Source organism: Alexandromys fortis, unplaced genomic scaffold, assembly GCF_014885135.2.
Source record: "Alexandromys fortis isolate MF-2015 unplaced genomic scaffold, M_Fortis_MF-2015_v1.1 scaffold_311, whole genome shotgun sequence".
Classification (NCBI taxonomy): Eukaryota; Metazoa; Chordata; class Mammalia; order Rodentia; family Cricetidae; genus Alexandromys; species Alexandromys fortis.
This window is the reverse complement of record NW_026068208.1, coordinates 377,283-395,401: the sequence shown is the minus strand read 5'-3', so window position 1 is coordinate 395,401 and position 18,119 is coordinate 377,283. Positions and strand designations below refer to the sequence as shown.

At 40.2% G+C, this 18,119-nt stretch overlaps 1 protein-coding gene across 1 annotated transcript in view; it reads right to left on the bottom strand.

The window, feature by feature from the left end:
* Dync2h1 (dynein cytoplasmic 2 heavy chain 1) overlaps nucleotides 1–18,119 on the bottom strand; it is a 226,796-nt gene that overhangs the window by 38,324 nt on the left and 170,353 nt on the right. The window contains exons 81-83 of the mRNA XM_050130242.1: nucleotides 15,491–15,699; nucleotides 13,141–13,245; nucleotides 1,800–1,916 (exon numbers count right to left, since the gene is read on the bottom strand). Coding sequence (XP_049986199.1) covers nucleotides 1,800–1,916; nucleotides 13,141–13,245; nucleotides 15,491–15,699 — 431 coding nt within the window. The remainder of the gene's footprint in view (nucleotides 1–1,799; nucleotides 1,917–13,140; nucleotides 13,246–15,490; nucleotides 15,700–18,119) is intronic.

Here is an 18,119-nt window from a genome sequence, read left to right as displayed (position 1 = left end):
AGGCTTCATAATCATTAATTAGTCTAGGTGTTAGAGCGGTTTATGACTTCCTCCATTTCACCAAGCAGGCAAATAGGCAAGAGGAAATAAGGTAAAATGGGCAGAACCAATCTAGACATATACAAAGTCAACAATGTCCTTCTATGTCCCATGCTCCAATACCATATTACATTGAAAGTCAGTGAGAAAACACCTGCTTTCTGCCTTAGCTACATGGTTAGTATGGCTTTGTAATACACTATGTTAAACTAAAAGTACATGAAAACCATTGCTACAGCAGAAAAGGTAGAAAAGCATTCTTTTCCACCCTGGGGGCCATCCGCATTCCCACATTAGAGTTTCATTTGTAAACAGACTTCGTCAGGGTCCTCCCCCTCCCTTCCTCTATTTGCTGGTGTCACCTTTGACCCACACCACCATGCCTAACCTGCCTCTCTGATTCTGGTTCTGCTCTCTCAGACTGTCTAGACCCAGGAATGTACACCCCAGCTGGTAAGGTATTGATTTGATTCTGTCCTAATAATGAAAAATAATTCCTTTGTTCATTAAAAACAAAAACGAGTGAGACCAAAAGTCCTAAAAGTGAGACCAAAACTATGGCATTTCACCAGAATCTACTTCCATGTGGCCCTGAGGTGACAGCTACCTTGTCCCATGGTTAGATTTCATACAGACTAAACATGTTTGTTGGTTTGGAGGAACCTGAACAGAGCCCAGGGCCTTGCCATGCTGGACAGTCACTGTCCACTGAGCTCCAGCCCCATTGTTAGCCAATAAGGATGCATTGCTTTCACTTACTTGTTCAAGAGAGAGCTGGTTATTAAAGCTATGATCCATAGGAGGGACAAGTATCAGCATAAAGCTTGTGACCCCATTTCTTTTTAAATTCCCTTCTACCCAATCTGAAAATAGTTTAAATAAAGATGTTCAAATATGAAATGTTATTTTAAAAATTATATAATTTATTTTTGAAGGGAAAGGTAATAAACGTTGTTCACAGTGAAGGGAGGGTTGTGGTATAAATCTACACAGCTTTGCTAATTCAGTTCCCTGGACAAGGACATTTTCCTCCTTGAATTTAATCAGTGAATGTATTTTTGTCTTTTCCTGACTATACATAGTTACTCTGGTTTTATGGTTGCCTTCATAAGACAAACAGGTATGGGAATTGTGGTTTCTTGGTTTGATATAGGATAGTTTTAGGAAACTCTTCATTGTCTTGTTTCTAATTTCACTTAACTGCAAATGTTGATACATGTTTTAAAATACCAACCTAAAGAACTGATAAAGCAGATCGGTCATCATCATTAGAAGTCACCTCTGGGGCACAGGGGTTCACACCAGTGCTAAGCAGCACAGACCTCTCTGCCCGACAACGGCACTGCTGCTGTCTGCACTCACAATCACTGCCATGCTGGCTTCTAGTTCCTTCCCTAGTTGGCTTTGCGGTGATATAGTGTGATCTCGACATGAAAAACCTACCAAGTAAGGTAGGCCATAAGAACACAGTAAGGACTTTACAGACTAAAGTGATGCCAGAACCACGGTCCACAAAAGGGAACATAAATGAACTTTGAACATAAACAGGTTAATCTATTAATGAAAAGATCTAATAGCCAGAAGCTAATAACACTTTAATGTACAGGCAACAGGCCAGTGTGATTCACTGTCCTAGCACCAGTAAACTTCGGATAAGATGGCTGCAGTGGACACAAGTCAGGCAGCACAGCACAGCTCCAGGGGCTGGAGAAAGGGCACAGGGAAAAGAGGTAAAAAATTTCAATCCTTCCATGACTAACCTGGTTGAGTTTCTTCCAGAGATTGAGGATGGGGGAAAGTTCATTAGACCAGATTTCTCTGTCAAATTTGCAGCCAGCTGTGACAGATCTTCCCAGGATCCTGAGCTGGGAGATAACCTGAGTGAAGAGAGCACATCCAGTGAGTCACTCAGGCAGGGAGAGCATGGCAGCGTGACAGCTGGAGAGTGCTCACACGCGTGCCATCCTTGGGTCGCTATCATTTTATTTGAAAAGACTGTACAGTTGAGGATAAGTATTCTAAAATTAAACATTGCAACAGTTGTCAGAAACGAGGCTTTTTATGCAGGAAGTACACACTGTGCCACTATGAATGCCTCCCAGCCTCTCTTCTTGTTCATTTCAAACTCTACAATGCTTTTCATTTCCACTGATCTAAATCTTACCGTCTCAAATACTAACAATGTATTTAAAAATGCAGCACAGAACAGATACAAAGCAAGTGGCTCCTAACTGCTCAAGAGTTGTTTAGATTTTTACTGCTTAATTTTCAGTTTCCATTTCAATATTCCCTCTAAACAAAAAGCCCCAAAGAAATACATACAGATCAATTAATTAAAGTGAAACTAAGTAAACATTACTCCCGTTGGGAGCCTTACTGCTTTAGCTTCATCATTGTTAGAGTCTTCGTTGTGCCCATCAAAATCAATCACTTGCATTTTCTGTTCTAAATGAAATCATGCCCACTAGGCCTTATGTTAGAAGTGTTTGCTAAAGATGATCCAGAACTGACTAGCACTGGACCATGGACATGATGGTGGCTGTAAAATACTAAGCTAGTCAGGGACTGCTCCTACTAATATTCCAACTAACCAGTAAAACCCTGTTACCATGTGGCTTATCTAATATAGATAAATGAGCCAAGAAACCCAGCCCATGTCTCTCAGGGCAGCATCCATCTGAACCCCCACAGCACGTTTGAGAGATATGAGCTGTCTGTCTTTGCAGCACGTTTAGATTTCATACTTAAGTTTCACTCTTACATTAACAGGCCTTGTAATAAACTAAGGACTATATATCTTTTAGAATGAATGTGCTAAACATACACCATCACAGTGTTGGATTCAATTCCTGGAGCTTTTGATTGATTTCCTAGTCTAAAAACATTGTGGAGATTCAGTGTTTGACTTTCTTTGTTTCCTGACAAATCGTCTTCATTTGCCGTAGCTGAACTCTACATAGCACCTAATATATTAGCATCCCTTCACTACACAATGTCCCCGGTTGACAGTCGGGAGGTGTGGCATTCTAACTGTGCTTGCTATCACTTACTGTATTTTAAATTTATTAAACCAACAAGAAAACAAAGAAAAAAAACAAAAGGAATTAAGTACAAATATATTTTTTAAGTATTTTAAAAGAAATGCTGACTAGATGACAGAAAGCAAGAATGCAAAGTAAAAACAAAAGGAATAAGTACAAATGCATATCTTTTTTAATTATTTAAAAGAAATATTGACTATCCTGCTAAACGGCCATGCTTCTGTTCTAGAAAGATGGCACCACACACACATAATGCAATGATGATTCTGTTACAAGCAGAGAATAAAAAAAGAGGGTGCTCCAAGCCTCAAAGACGTTCCTGTTAGAGAGCGAGCACGGCTGACTATGACACATCTGCTAGTTCTACAAATCCTAATGCACTTATTGCTTATAAAGCTGGGGGAAATATCTGGTAACACATTTCAATCCAGTTAGAGTATTTTCTTCAATGGTTCCCTCAAGGTGATGGCAAAGCACGTTCATCTTACTATACATACAAAACTTAACACATATGCCAATATGTTATACACAAAAAATACCTAGAGGTTTATTGTTTGAATGTTAGGAAACCCAGAACCAAGGGTATTTTAACTTTCAGTCACATGCAAGCCCAAAGCACAATGGGCAATGATGGGTACTGGCTATTAGTGAAACAAGCTGCTACACTAAGAGCTCACAGGATCATGTTTCAAGTCAATGTGGTATCAAAGGCCAGAAACTACGCCAAGAGAGATGCAGCCAACATGATTTTAACACAAGCAAATGTAAAGACGGGAACCTCTTTTCAAAAGGTATCTAATAAGCCCTGAACTGCATTACCTAAGTAATAGGGACTGCTCATTATACATCATGTGTGCAAATATTTTGGACTTCATTTTGGCTAATGCTAAGTAACTAAAACCAGATGTAGGTCACTTAACTATACAAATGCTTCCTGGGCCACGAGGAGATGTCACTATGATGTTCTGTTCCCTTTGGACAACTGGGGGGCTTCCCAGGCATCCTGCTCGGATCATACCTCTGTAACTAATGACTGTACTAATGAGATGGGTTCTCTACATTAGTCTCTTGGGTGTATAGCCCATGTGATGGCTAATCTTGGTTGTTAACTTGACTGCATCTGGAATCAACTAAAACCCAAACAGATGGGTACACTTGTAAAGGATTTTCTTGATTAGATCATTTGAGGTAGGAAGACACCCCCCCTTAAATCTGGGCTACACCTTCTAGTGGCAACCCACATAAAAAGATAAGGAGGAAGGGAGCTTTAGTTCTTTGCTTGCTTGTTCTCACTCTTGCTGGTAAGTTCACCTGTCCTGCCACTGTGGCAATCCTTTCCTGGTGTCGGAACCGACTTAGCCAGGATTCCAGGGTAGACTGAAGACTAACTGAGGCAGCAAGCCCCATGGACTGAATAAGCACCAGATTCTCGGCCTTTTCATATGAAGACAGCCATAGCTGAAGCTGCATCCCACAGCCTATAAGCCATTATAAGCTAATAATTTGCTCTGTATTTACCCTATTAGTTCTTTCCATTTACACAATTCCAACCAAGACACTTCTAGAATACCTCATCTTTCCTAATACTTTGCCAATTTTTTTAAAAGAATCATATTCAAAAACACTTTAGCAGTGAATTAGGAAATATGCTTGTTATTTTATTTAGCCATTTCTCAACTAGGTAAATGTTGAAAGGAAATGGGGTATATGTGTATACCAAAGTCTACTTAGTTAAAATTGTGTGGCAGATAATTTTAGGGGCCCCAGAATAGAAACACTCTGAACTCCCTTCATGACTGAGGACTAAACAAACTGTGGTGTGATCAACCATAGGAGTGATATTCAGCACTTAGCAGGAAGCGACTTCAGATATAGTAAGAAGCTATACAGAATTGTAACTGTATTATATTTTTTATAAAAAATTCTAGAAAATATAAACTAACTTAGAATGATCAAAACGAAACCAAGTGTTAATTGGGGGGACGGATTATAACATGACAAAGGAAATTGGGAGCAACGGAAACGTGTCCACTCTCTAGACACGGTGATGGTCTCACACGTGTAAACCAGGGGCAACGGAAATGTGTCCACTATCTAAACATGGTGATGGTCTCACACGTGCAAACAGGTCAAAGCTTGTAAGCTATACAGATTAAACATCTGTCTTTAGTACATGTCAAAAAAAAGTGAGAAAAGTGGTTACTTGGGTAAGGTAGCTTTTAGAACATCTCTCTGGAAAAGCTAAAACATGGGGGTGGTGGCGGTTTAAAGTATTTGTTACTTTGGTGGAAAAAATGAGAAAGTTACTACTGTATCCTCAGAAAGGACCATGTACTGAAAATTTGGTGCCAGCTCATGAACAATCACTGAGCTGAGAGCAGGAGGGCCCTAGCTTCATCAGTGGATAAACTCACAATGAATGGACTATTGGGCAGGGTTGGAGGTACATCATGAGAGACAGGACACAATGTCCTTGGTCCTCTACACTGCCCTAGTGTCTTCCATCTCAATTTCCTGGTACATGTTCTCACCACAGCAAGGGGGTTAGCCAAACTCACACTGGACCTCTGAGGTCAATCTGTCCCCTATGTACTGTGACACAGCAGATATGGTAGCTTTGTCACTATGGGCTTTGGGTCTGGACCTTATGAAAGGACTACAAAGTTCTAACTTGCACTAAACTTTCTAATTATTTCCGAGTTCCTCAAATGTAATCCCTGCCTCTTTATTGCCCTCATCCCATTTATCAGGGTAGATTTATTGGCAAATGCCTTCCAAAGAGGCATAGAAACTGCTTCTGTCTCACTCTGGGGCTGGGGCTGGCGCTGTCATATACGACCTCCAATTGTGAAGATGCACGCCATCACTCATGGAGTAAGACAGGCACTCAACTTTAGGTGTGTATCACACAGATATTCTTTACATGTTTTGAAATTTAAAAATTAGATTCACCAACAAAATTTTCAAAGACATAGGGAGCCATCACTGACATCTAACAGCTATCAATGCCTTGTACTTGCCTCACCATCTGCTAGATCCCCGCCCTCAGAGCATGAGCACAATGTGACTATTCCTCTTAACAGACATAAAAATTAATTATTTTGATATAACACCTGCTACATATTAAATATCTTTATTGGTGGTTGCTTCAAAACTTTTAAGCCAGATTGTTGGAACATTAATTTCTAGAAAACTTATATGGATATGTGGTTTCTTAGTATGTCTTTTTAATGTCATGGGTATGGGTATGTATGAAGTATGGGTCATCAATCACATGTTAATTGAATCCCTCAACTATCTGGCAAGATGCCCTGCAATTCGTACCCTGCATTGTCATTTAATTTGTTCATTTACCCCATATTTCCAGTCACTGGTTAATAAGTTCTAATGTGTGATAAAATTCAGGTCCATTTGTATTTTTGAACAAATCCTTTGGGAAAGTATACTTAGTGCTGACTCCAGAAGTCACAGTGTCTGAATGGCTGCTCCACGGTGCAAAGACTCACAGCACACACTTCTCTTGTGGAGGTCCCTGCTGGCTCCCACCTGATGGGGGGACCTTCAGTATCAGCTGTCTTCACTGATACTGCCATTCCTTCTGTTTTTATTATGCTCTTTGATGGAAAAGTTTTTTTTCTTTCCACCTTCTTTTTATTACCATCAAGTCAAATTCATAAGAGATTAAGACAGCACTTCCCTTAGTTCCTATTTGATAAAATGATTTTATTCCTTATCATGTGATAACCTATAAAAAGGTTAAAAATCTGGTTTACAAGTGGATTATTTCTACATAACTTTAAAATGTAGTAAGTATCAAATTAAATACACTGAAAATGTCTACTCACTTTTCTTAGTCTTAGAACTCACAACAGATAAAGTACTCAAAATCAGAGCAGCAACAAAAGGATCAGGAATGCACATTATGAGGCATGAGCTGTCCACTCATGGCTCTGTGCTGCCTGTGCAGTGCAAAGTAGCAACCAAAGTGCTCCTGAAGTGGAGTTCATATACTCCAACGGATGTGTACCCAAAGCTGACCCACACTTCAGGAATATGTTTATTAGACTTTTCTAGTATCTGAGGGAACCCGGATGAGTCACGCTCACCGCAGTCGCTGAATGCAAGTGATTTACTGCAAAAAGTACACAGTCTTATATGAAAGCCACATAAAACCTTTGACTACAATTTCTCATAGATTAGACAGGTGAGAATTACGTCTCAAAACCTGCTGCCAATTTAAGCAGCAGTCTTCTGCAAATAAACACTTGCTAACGTGCTTAAACCTTACTCTGTACCCCATTCTCTAAACGCCACCACAGTGATCTAGTCACATAGGCAGAACTGTCACTCAAGGGAAGAAGTGCACTCTCACAGTATTCAAGAGTGCTCGTCAAGGAGAGGCTGTCGTTAATGTGCCAGATGGCAAGAGACAGACGTCTAAAATGACAAGTGATGCAATACAGAGGGTGACCACTTTCCTGCCTCTGAGTCTAATAATACTGCCTCCCTAAAAACACACATATTAATTCAGGTCCCTGGTAGAAACTGTACTACATGTATGTACATGTATACATCAGGAGATGCACTCACAAATGTTCTCAGAAGCCCTGTTCTAATACTAAAAAAATCTATAGTAGTCCACATGCTCATCAATAAGAAAAACAATCAATTGTTTAACATTTGTGTGAGGCAATATTGTACAGTAATAGTAAACAATAAAACTCCACACAACAACAATGCAGATGAATCTTAGGGGAAAGGAAAAATTTCTATCAAATGTGTGTGTGCAAGAGTATGTGTGTATATATTCAATGAATATATGTGTGTATATGTGTGCATGTGTGTGTATAACCAAGAGATAAAACATTGCATGCATAAAATGCAACACTTTTAGAAAAGTATAAAATTATAAATATGTTTTAAATAGAGACAGCTTGACGAGTCCTACAGCACAGAGGCAGAAGAAACTCATGTAATTCATGCAAAACATTATAATGCCTTTTTCTTGGTCAATGATTCATTGGGTTTCATTATGTTGTGATGCTTTTCATGTTTAATTATATGTAGTTAAATTTTCAAGAAAGTGCTGGGTCCCATTTAAGGGTATTCTCATTACATTAGCAGATTACCTGGCAGAAACCCTACTCCATAAAATGGCAAATGCTGAAAGGAAAATAGCTGCTAAGCAAGATTGTGACAGTGATCTGGCTGCCTTTTGGACAAGAAGGAATGGGATGATTCAGCAGGTATACAGCTTGCCATGCAAGTCTAGCATCTTGGGCTTGATGTCCAGTAACTATGTAAAGGTGGAAGGAGAGAACCAATCCCACAAAGTCATCCTCTTCCTCTGTCCTCCTTAAACATGTTATGGCATGTACAATCCCCTTAACACCTCCACACATATGCATACACATATGCATGCACGAACGTATGAAAGATACACATGTACACACTTCAATTTTTTTTAAAAAAAAATGAAAGATAAATAATGACTTTCAAAGGCAACCAAAAACTGAAATGATTCATGACCATCTGAGAAGACTGAGAAGACATGCTTAAGCTCAGTGCCACAAACAAAGACCACAACAACAAAAAGAAGAAGAAAAGGATGCTGCTAAGGGATCCCATGAGAGAAGCAGAAGAGCACTAGACTATCATGACAGCATGAGGCAGGACAAGTCCCACCGGAAGAGCACAAACACAAATGACAGATAAAGAACCACACATCAATATAGTAAGTTGTTAAGCTAACAGGTGAATAAGAGCAGAGGAAAAGGGCACACAATACACCAAACTAGGAAAAAAAAAACTTTCTAATTATCTAATTTTATAGCATTATATAAAAATAAACTTCTTCAATTAACATCAGAATGGATTTTTAAAAATATTAACAAACAAGCAAACATACAAACAAGGCTCAAGAATATATGGCTTCCCACAAGAAACTCCCTTTCCGATGGACGCACAGAAACTCGGGGTGAAACTGTGAAATAAGGTATGCCAAGGAAAAGAAGAGAACTATTCTTATGGCTGACAAAATGGACTTTGACACAAAGTCTGTAACGAAGCTAGGAAGGTCAATATATAGTGATCAACTGATCAACAGAAAGATATAATGGTAATAAATACATGCATCTAATTTCAAAGCAGTCAGTTTGATAGAACACAGAGTACAACACTTAAAGAAAGAGATCCCAACATAAAACTGGTAAATATACCTAAAACATACCAAGATATAAGGTCCTACATGTTACTTTATGTGATGCTAAAGATAAGTAGGTCAGCTAAAAATCATGGCTGGAAACAAGGAGGGCATAGGCACATATGATGGAGACCTGAGGAAGAGGCACATTCTTAAACTCAAGGGACACTTTAAATGAGAAAACAAAAAGGAACTGGAGATTGTCTTCATTGGCAGAGATGGAAAGCTCATTTGTTCTAAGGAACAATATTTTTATAAATATATGTTCAAATTGTTTTGCAATGATTGGAGAATGAGCACCGAAATTTCAAAACAGTTAATATACTTAATGACAAAACAAGAGGCAACAACAACTTAAGAAGTGTTGGAGAGCGGGGCAGTGGTGGCGCACGCCTTTAATCCCAGCACTCGGGAGGCAGAGGCAGGCGGATCTCTGTGAGTTCTAGGCCAGCCTGGTCTACAAGAGTTAGTGCCAGACAGGCTCCAAAGCTACAGAGAAACCCTGTCTCGAAAAACTAAAAAAAAAAAAAAAAACCCTAAAAAAAAAAAAGTGTTGGATAAGCAACAGTATAGTATAACCACGTAGACTTAACTAAGGAAATACCTCCTAACTACAGTGCCTGCAAAGAATGAATGTAAGTGTTTAAAGGCTGCTGGAGCCTCCATCTACAGACTATGCTAAGAACCTCTGAAATGGCTCATTCCATATCATTTGCACTTGCAAAGGTCCATGCTGCTACAGGAAATGGTAAAGAAGAATAACTCAAGATAAATTCAAAAAAACTTTTTCTATGACATGGCAAGTTTTTTCAAAGATTATAGAATATGGCATTTTAAATGTTTTAATAACTTAGGGTTTTTCATAACAATGAGGAACTCTGCTCCTGGCAGCACCAATCTACTTCAAGAAGAAGATGGGCATCGAAGAGGATCCTTATGGAGTTTGATAGCCATTTGGGCAAGAAACTGCTCCTGGCCTGGACTGTTGCATAAACTGGACACAAAGAACCCTCAGAGAGAGGACTGCTGAACTGGCCTAAAGGTGAGATGATCTTTCGGGGTTCCTGATTTATGAAAGAGTTTGCAAGACATTCTGCAGGACACAGCAGATAGTGACTGCCTTTGAAATTTCCTGCTCCATCGTGTCTGCCTCTGAGAGGAGCTGCATGGTTTCTGAGCTCACTTCTTCTTCCTCCCAGCATTTTGTTCTGTTTACTCCTCCCACCTATGTTCTAACCAATAAAATGGGCCAAGGCAGTTTCTTTATTAGCCAATGACCTTCCTCTATCATTTCCCCTTTTTCTGTTTAAACAAAAAAGGAAGGAAGGCTTTAACTTTAACATAGCAAAATTACATATAACAAAACAGTTATCAAGTAAGAATTACAGTTACAATATTTATATCTACTTTATCTTTTATCATAACAAAGGAAAACTATAACTATAACTATTTATCTATTCTTCAACTCCATCAAACACTCCAGAAAGATACAATATTACCTAAGCAAACAAGAAATAAGCAACTTTCAAACTCAAGAAATGACAGACACATCTCGCTGTTTGGACAGTCACCCAAAGTTTCTCTGTACCATTGGGGCATCCATCTTCGACCTACAGGCCCATAGTTTCCAGCAGACATTTCCATGAAGCAGGAAATTTCAATTTTTTTTTAAATAGAAAAAGGGGACATGATGGAGGAAGGTCATTGGTTAAAAAATAAAGAAACTGCCTTGGCCCATTTTATTGGTTAGAACATAGGTGGGTGGAGTAAACAGAACAGAATGGTGGGAGGAAGAGGAAGTGAGGTCAGACTTGACTGCTCTGCTCTCTGGAGCAGAGGCCATGCTCCCCTCTCCCGGGTGCACACGATGAAGCAAGCCGCCAGGTCAGACATGCTGAATCTTTCCCAGTAAGACTGGTGGTACACTGTTTATTAGAGATGGGTTGATTAGAATATCAGAATTAGCCAGTAAGGGCTATAGTTAATGGGCCACGCAGTGTTTAAAAAGAATACAGTGTCCGTGTAATTATGTCCGGGGCATAAGCTAGCAGGCGGCTGGGGTGCTGGGGACGCAGCCCCTCCACTCCTATTACTACAGCGAGTGAGAGAGCCCAGCAGCTAGGAGTACACTACTCTGGCAGAGGGTCCAAGTGTGGTTACCAGTGCTCAAGTCAGGCAGCTCACAACCGCCTGCATGTAACTGCAGCCCCACGGCATCTGATACCCTCCTCTGGCCTCACAAGCACTGCCCTACAGTCCTCTACAAGCCCGCACTCACAGATGCACATACATACGAGGGGCTGTGTTCCTATCTGAAGAGAGACAGAGAAGGAGGAACAAGGAGGAGCAGATGGCAGGGGCAGGAGGAACTGGGAGGAGAGGAGGGAGTGGAACCTTTGGTTGGGGTGTAAAAAAAAAAACCAGAAAGAAAGAGAGAGGTGGGGAAAGAGAGGCTGGAGAGACAGTTCATCATCTAAGAGTCCTTGTTCTTCCAGAGGACCTAGCTGAGCCCTCAGTCCCCAAATCATGTATCACAACTATCTGCAACTTCAGTCTAAGGAATCTAATGTTCCTTCTGGCCTCTGTGGGCACAAGGCATGCACATGGTGGACAGACAGACATGCACGCAGGTAACCACATATTTAAAACACATATTAAAAACAAATAATCTTAAAAGCAAAATAAAACTCTGGTGTGCGAAGTACTTCTTTAGATGTGTTGCTTTTATTGGTTAATGAGTAAAGCTATTTCAGCCAGTGGCTTAGAGCAAGGTGGGAATTTCAAGCACAGATAGAGGAGAAAAGAAGGCAGAGTCAGGGAGACACCATGTAGCCACCAAAGGAGAAAGACACCTGCTGGAGCTTGCTGGTACCAGTAGGCGACAACCTCACAGTGATGCACAGATTAATAGAGATGGGTTGATTTAAGATATAAAAGTTAGCTAGACATATGCATAAGCTAATAGGCCAAGCAGTATTGTAATTATAAAGTTTCTGATTATTTCAGGTCTGGGTGGCCAGGAAATGAACGAGCAGTTTCCACCTACAAAACACTAAAAAAAAAATTTCTAAAGAAGAATAAATCAGAAAGCCTGAGTTAAAAGTCCAGCCCTGCCCTAGATCTTGGGCATCTTAAAATAAACAATCTCTGTGTCTCTTTCCTCAATTCTTAAAAGGTAAAGGTAGCGGCTCCTATTTGAAAGAGTCAGTGAACAGTGAGTAAGCCCCTGAACACAGCACTGGGAAGGGCTTCAGACTTGGTGAGGTCGGTAAACAGGAGCTGTTCAAGTCACCGAGCGACAACAACTTAGGCCCTATAGACAAGTTGTTCCTATGTACTGTGCTTCAGAGTAAGCACTTGTCTCAAAGCTAATGGCTTATTGAGAAGTCAGTGGACCATGAGGAGTAACATCTTATTGGAGTTTTGTCATATACTTCTGCCTGCTTCCTCTGGCTCCCGTGATGTCAACAGTCTTCTCCACCAGACTGCCTTGGTCAGAGGCCTAAAAGCAATGCTGTGAAGCCTGGGAAGACATTTGTAACACCCAGTAATGAATTAATATCAAACAATATATTCTATAAGACAATGCAGAAAGAAAGAATAGGTATTTAATTCTGCATGCTAGAACAGTATTAAATTTGGTGGCAAGTTCACTCATACAAGTTACATTTAAAGTAATCTTATTAAAATCTTTCATAGGAATAAATCAAATGTTTAAATGAAATTGAGGTATTCAGTGTTATTTAGAAGGGTAAAATCACTTGACACCTTTAAAACTGAAGGTAAAAATGGAGTGTCCTCTGTTAAATGAAATAAAGTTGTAAGGAGTAGTTGTGCTCAGTAGCAGCGTGTTCTTACCTGAGAACTGGTCATGCGCTGAGATGAGCGAGCGATGTTGGCAGGCAGACCAAAGAAGCTGGGTTTATCATCTTCAGGGAGCTTCTCAATGACAGCACGATAGTCCTACAGGTAACGAAGGAAAAGCTAGTCACCAAAGACGGACTTACAACCACAAAGATCACACAGTGGACAATGGACAAACGACTACATAAGTGCTCACATTTCATATTTGCTGGATAAATACTTCTACAGTGTTCTGATCCCTATAGCAAGCGCTGTCACTGACACTCTGTGCATTAACTGCTCGATGCCGTATTTTCTTGTTTCAGTTCCTTACATGCAGAATCTCCAAGTGGATTCAAACATACATAAGTGGATCTGCTGACCATGTGTAAGATGCTGGGCTAGATGTATTTAAGGAGTCTTAATTTCTTACAGCACACGAAAGCCCACCTGCAGAGTTCAGCTCCTACACATCTCAACAATCACTGGTTGCTTTATTTTAAAACAACCTATAATCACAACCTGCTGTTCCACTGCTGTCTCCAGGCAGTTCCACCGGCACACCTGTCTTCTGTCACTGGGGAAGTGGGTGTTGACACACAATAATAACCCATTGATAATCTCATGCTAAGGGTCACTCTGAGGACTGCGTACACTTCCTTCACACCAACCTAACACTTACTTATTCCTAATTTTAGATGAAAACTCAAGGGGAGACCAAGAAAACACTCATTCACTTTGGTCCAAAGCAGAGAGTTATTCTCATAGGGGTAAACTATGATAAGGTATTATATGCACACACACACACATGCAACTACACAGCATCTGCTGAGCAAGGGCGATTTCTTTTCATTCTGTCTCATCCTTTGCAGCTGCCCTTGAAGAAAACCGTAAAATTCCAGGAAGCCCAGGACTAGGATGTCCTCTGACAGTCTGTCCTTCAGCTCCATGACTGTCAATTTCCTCCCAGCGCCAGTGACATACACAGAGCATGTGTGCATTTGCAGCCTCAGGGGCACATTCCCAGCCCTCTGGGAAATGTGGCAGCTAATGGAATAGGACAGAAAGCTGAACAGAGACTGTTATGAATCTGATGAAATTAAAACTATTACCTGTGAAAAGTTAAGGTGTTTGTCTTCTGAGACTGACTTGCTAACTAGCAGCATGGCAGTCACAAATCCCAAGAATAGATCCTCACAGAGACACAAGATGTCTACCGTATACCGTCATTTACACAAAGATTAGGAGACTGGAAATCAATACAATGCCTCTTCTGTGAAACAAGTAGCAGCTAGAAGAAGCAGGATCAGGGCATGTGGCTGGCTGAGGATACTGCAAGCTGCTTACACTCATGTGTCTAAGATATAAAAGTAATTACTGTGCACACCTATTGTGAGCACATTTCTGCATGAATTTTATTATTGGAAATAAGTTTCAAGTGATACAAACTTACAACTTGTTGGGAGAGATCACCTGAAAACAGACATTCGCTCATCTGCTCTGCTGTTCTGTACCTGAAACTAGTGACACTGTGCCCCTTTCCACAGTACATGGTACGTTACTGGCTCTGAACAGCACACTCTTGAGTGCTTAGGGAAATAAAGGACACACGAATCAAGCAGACTTGTTATTAACAACAGAAATTATATTCAATAAGTACCAATTTTAACAGTGCTATTTAGGCTTTTGGGTTTTTTTTTTTCAAATCAAGAATATTTTTGAAAAATTATTTGAGTAAGGAAAAAAAAATCACAAAATGAGAGTAATATATTAATCAAGCACATATGCTTTTCTTTGAAATTTATGAAGAAATGTCACAGTACCTTCTTTAGTAAAAAGTCATGTAGCATATATACAAACACAGGCTTATGGGAAAGTAGACACAGTTGGATTCTATAGGCTATATTTAGCACATGCCACAGAGAAGGTGAGTGGCATCCAGAGCCATGTCAGGACTTGAGGCAAGAACTCCTGCTTGTTAAAATAAACACATATGTAAGCCACAGCAGCTGGCCACAGATAAATGAACAACCTTTTTTTTTTTTTTTTTTTTTACTGTTTAGGTCTGTTCCACGTATCTATGCCATTCGCAGACTGAAGCTAGGCAGGCTTTACAGTAAGATATATAGCTCTTCACAGAAGCCTAGCATCAAGCGAGTTTCCTTGGCGCCATACTCCCAGTTTGTGTGCATACTATCTTACAATTACAATGACCAATCACTTAAACCAAGTTTTTATTGATGCAAGTTCTAAAAATCAGAGTTGTATTGCCAAAACAAACAATCTGTACTGCAAACATATTCATCATATAATTCATGTATGTGCAGGTCCAGAAAATGCATGGGAAATTATTATTTCTACCTACCAAAATGCTGCAGGAGTTTGGGAGAGATATGGAATATGGAAAAATGCTTTTCTTGTTCCTTTGGTTTGGTACATCAATTATAGAAGAATTAAAAAACTGCTTCAAGTATGACTGAAGAACCCTGAGGTCGAAACAGTTATCTACGCGGCCTCCATAGATAGCATTTTCAAGTAAGCCATGTACAAATTCCCACTGGACATCTTTGGTACCTATGAAAAAAAAGACACTTTTATTAATTTTATTTTTAAAAAGATTCTCTTTATTCTTCAGAATTTCATCCAGGCATACAATGTCCCCTTCCCAATTTTATTCCTTTCTTTCCCTTTGGAAGCCCGCCAAGTCCAGTCAGTGCTCATGCATAGACAACGGGGCATTCACTGGCACGGCGCTTGGTGCTCCTACAAGTGGCCGGTCCTCCAGGAAAGAATAAGTCTTTTCCTTCCCAAGCAAGTGCCAGTGGCTCCCAGTAAGGCATGAGGCCTGCGGATCATCTACTCTGTAGATGTTAAGATTCCTTCTGCTTTCTTGTGGAGGAAGCAAAAGCTCTGTGAGCTCACAGAAACCAGGCCATGTCCAGAAGACAGCACTTTACAGTGCCCTACAACCTCCAGCTCTTACCTTCCTTTTATTCACTATTTATTTATTTATTTATTTATTTATTTATTTATTTATTTATTTATTATGTATACAATATTCTGTCTACATGTATACCTGCAGGCCAGAAGAGGGCACCAGACCTCATTACAGATGGTTGTGAGCCACCATGTGGTTGCTGGGAATTGAACTCAGGACCTTTGGAAGAGCAGGCAATGCTCTTAACCGCTGAGCCATCTCTTCAGCCCCCCTTTTACTCACTTTTAAAATGCAAAAAAAAAAACCAATAAACAAACAAAAAAACATTTAAATCACTAGGATATGGCAATATACTTAATATAACTTAATGATTTCTTTAAATGTCCATTCAATATTAGTAAAGATTTTCTTTCCAATGATTTTATACCTATCAACTCGATCAAGCTATGAAGATGACAGCTGAGATCTAGAAGGCTGCGTCATGATGAGGAAATCACAGGATCCTACAGCTCTAGAACATAGACCGCACATTCTGAATACAAGGCCATCCTGTTTTCTAACCACATAGTAATGGTGAATTAATTTGGAGACACCTTGGAAAAACCTTTTCCAAATGTAACACTATCTGGAATGGCTGTCCCGTGCAAATTGGTCAGCAAATATGTAGACTCACTGTACACGATCACTCGTGCTTGATGAAACAAGCAGCTCCCAAGACAACCTGACTAAACGGGGAGCTACAGCAGGTCCTCACATGGTCTGCGCCATGCTACAGACTACAGTCGGCTCTGCTATTCTAGGAAGAGAACGGAGCATGGGCGGGAGTGCAGATGACGGGCAGAGCCCTTGGGCATCGTGTCCATTCCTCACAGCACCGAGACACACACAAGGGGAAGCTGCCTTCTATAACAGTACTGAGTTCTGCGTTAGAGACTTATGCAATCCAGTAAGTATAATAAACATGTCATTATATTCAGATAGCCAGTTAGCTTCACTGGCATTATTGGTTTACTACTGCTGCTCATTTAATATACTTATATTTTCCTATTTACTATTGCTATTTCACTGCTATAAAATTCAGAGACAGGCAAAGCAAAGGAACAAAAGCAATGCTACTCTAAGCCTTAAGACACAAGTGATTTATGTTGCATTCTGCGGAATTAGCAGAGGAATGAGAGATTATCCCCAGCTGAAACCTTACTATCAATAGCAACTATAATGCAGGGAACTTTACTATGGTCCAATTTCCCATCCAACTTTCATATTCACAAACGGAGACAGTCATAATGGCAAGCAATGCTAAATAGTTCACCAAGGAATGTAGAAACAAGTTTATAAAGTAAAAATGCCAGCATATCAAACAGACTGAGAAAATTTTATATTTAAAAAAATCTTGTTTTTCTTTTAGACATGCTCTCCAAACAACATTTGTTAAGAGAACTTAAATCATGAAAAGACAGCCAACAATTTTAACCCAGTAAGTGTGCTAAAGGGTAGCTGCTCCATGTGGTTTTCTCAACCCAGTCATTCATCCTTAACCCTTTGCTAAAAACAGACTACAGAATTATGTCTAATGCCTGTGATGGATGCCATGGTAGAGTTAACATGCAGGTGAGAAAGGAAAGACAGGCATTCCCTCGCCCCGCCAGCATCACATGCTAGAGTGCAGTAGACAGAAACAAAGCAGAACACAAACGCGCAGTGTTCTGTTCACTTCACAGTCTGAACATGGTTTCACCCTCACAAATGTGCAAATAAGCAGATGGGTATTAGGCAGTTCTGAGTTATTATAACAATAAAGCAAGAAGGAGGGTAACAAAAAGATCCTCTGAACATACTACCAAGAAAATGCTTTGGACTCTCTCTTTTCCATCTTCCTCTCGGAGAGGCAGCTTTGCTTCTGCCTCTCTCTCCACTTCTCTGCTTCCCCCCCGTCTCTGTCTCTTTCTCCTCTCTCTCTGTCTCTCTCTGTCTCTCTCTGTCTCTCTCTGTCTCTCTCTCTCTCTCTCTCTCTCTCTCTCTCTCTCTCTCTCTCTCTCCCTCTCTCTCTTTCCCC